The following is a 1,988-nucleotide window of genomic DNA, read 5'->3' on the forward strand; positions in this document are numbered from 1 at the left end:
CTATTATGATTCTAATCTATCATGAAACATCTAAAACAAACTAAAATAATTTAGAAACATTCACATCATGAAATATTGGTAACTTGAATCTATAAATAAGCAATCGACACTTTATAATTGATCATCCAAAAAAATCCTATAACCTTATTTATAAACATTTCTCTAATACTATCTTATTTCAACTATCAACTATTATACTTGTACTACATTTAATTAATTAATTATTTTAAATTATTATTGATGGCAACCTGTTAGTGTTGTATTTTTGGTTTCCGTGTTTCATAGATAAATACTATTAGGAGATCCATAAAAACATTGGCCCAAATTAATTAAATGCAAGCAATCAATTACATTTCATCACCTCCTAATAGAAGATTTAATCTCACAAGACTAGAAAAAAAAAACAGACAAAACAAAACCAAACATAATGAATCATACAGGTAACTTATGCCCCTGCAAATATGAATCTTTTGCAATCTAATTTTTCTAATGTCTTCCAAGAGCCAAAGAGGACAAAACAATCAACAACAAAAGAACCACCACAGCAACAAAAGATGAGACAACAGCACCACTAGTTTGTGCACAGAAATCTCCAAATTGATTGCAAATGGCAAGCCAGTTTGCGTCTTGATTGCCATTGTGAGCCAAGTAAACCATGGCAGCAGCTGAAGCTCCACAAGAAGTAGCAAGAGTAAGAAACACCTACAAAGATTATACATATATTTTGTTATGTCAAAATTATTTAAATCTAATTAAAATTTAATTAGACCATTAGGGATGATAATTACTGTGTCTAAGATGATGAGGAAAAGCCTTGGTCCAGTTGCATGGGGACGAATGAATGTTACTATGGAGAATGGTAGGGATAGAACCAAGTAGCCACCAACAAATGCCATTGCTATCACAAAAAACCTGCATATATATATATAGTAAACATCAACTAATTTGATCTATCTGAAAATAACACGGAGACAGACACCATACACACTACTGAGAGACACTGATATGTCGACACATGTAATAATTTAAAAAAAAAAAAATTAATTACAAGCGTCAGTGTCATGCTGGTAACAATGTCCAGACAACGACACATATTTTTAGAGGTGTCGGTGTTAGATAGAATATTCTGACATGAGTTTGGAGGATTGAGAGGGACTTACTGAAAAGTTGTAAAGCTATCATAACTAGCTTCAAACTGAAAGAACTGAGTGAAGAAAGGTAGAATTTGATCACTAGTTGCCATGGTGATAGAAGCACCAAGAGAAGATGCTATGGCACCTAACCTTAGAATGAAATCCATTATGGCTATGCCTTTTTTCCATCCTCCTGGTTTTTGAGGGGATGCAATTAAAGCAGCCTTTTCATTAACACGAGGGTTGCTTGACTCTGCCACATCAATGATGGTTGACATTTTTTAGGTAAGATATTGCTTATACAATTAGATGAATATTAATGATATTGATTAATTAAGTTCATGGTGTGTAGGTTTTATAGAGAGAATAAATACTTATGATGTATGAATGGATAGTCAACTTTATGATATTTTAATTATAGAGGAGTGGCTATGAAACAACTTCAACTTTGTATACATAATCATATATACCTTTAATAGCAAAGCAAGTAGAGGTACGAGAGAAATGTTTATTAATGTTCTTAGTTAAGTACTTTGTTTATTTTTCTATTTTCAAAAAGAAAAGTTATTTTGTAGTCAATGTTAGGAGGAAATGAGGTTTGTTTATAAATCAAACTTGTGTGAGGTCAAGATGCTTGGATAGAGTTATTTATAGAATGAATTATCTGGTAAATCTCTCAAATTTAAACAATTTAATAAATAATTAAATATAATAAAATAATATAAATTAAGAATTGTTTAATAAATAATATAATTAAGTATTGTTTCTATTGAGAAAAAACAAGTGTGAGTTAAAAACTTTGAGAAATAAATTGTGGAGAAATTTCATATTCATTAAAAAAAAATGAAGATTTAA

The 1,988-nt window shown here is 30.2% G+C and overlaps 1 protein-coding gene across 1 annotated transcript; it reads right to left on the reverse strand.

Moving 5' to 3' along the window:
• Positions 1 to 309: 309 nt before the first annotated feature.
• LOC131620809 (casparian strip membrane protein 2-like) lies at positions 310 to 1,437 on the reverse strand. Its single transcript, XM_058891981.1, has 3 exons — positions 1,161 to 1,437; positions 789 to 912; positions 310 to 702 (listed from the first exon to the last, which is right to left on the reverse strand). The coding sequence occupies exons 1-3, from the start codon at positions 1,409 to 1,411 to the stop codon at positions 487 to 489; spliced, it is 591 nt and encodes a 196-aa protein (XP_058747964.1). The 5' UTR covers positions 1,412 to 1,437; the 3' UTR covers positions 310 to 486.
• Positions 1,438 to 1,988: the final 551 nt, after the last annotated feature.

This window comes from Vicia villosa, linkage group LG1, assembly GCF_029867415.1.
Source record: "Vicia villosa cultivar HV-30 ecotype Madison, WI linkage group LG1, Vvil1.0, whole genome shotgun sequence".
Taxonomy (NCBI): Eukaryota; Viridiplantae; Streptophyta; class Magnoliopsida; order Fabales; family Fabaceae; genus Vicia; species Vicia villosa.

Excerpts from the sequence above, each read along its gene's own strand:
- LOC131620809 (XM_058891981.1), bottom strand. The coding sequence starts at position 1,411 with ATGTCAACCATCATTGATGTGGCAGAGTCAAGCAACCCTCGTGTTAAT. Across the intron at positions 913-1,160 it reads GATAGCTTTACAACTTTTCA|GTTTTTTGTGATAGCAATGG; the intron begins GTAAGTCCCTCT and ends ATATATATGCAG. Across the intron at positions 703-788 it reads TCCTCATCATCTTAGACACA|GTGTTTCTTACTCTTGCTAC; the intron begins GTAATTATCATC and ends TAATCTTTGTAG.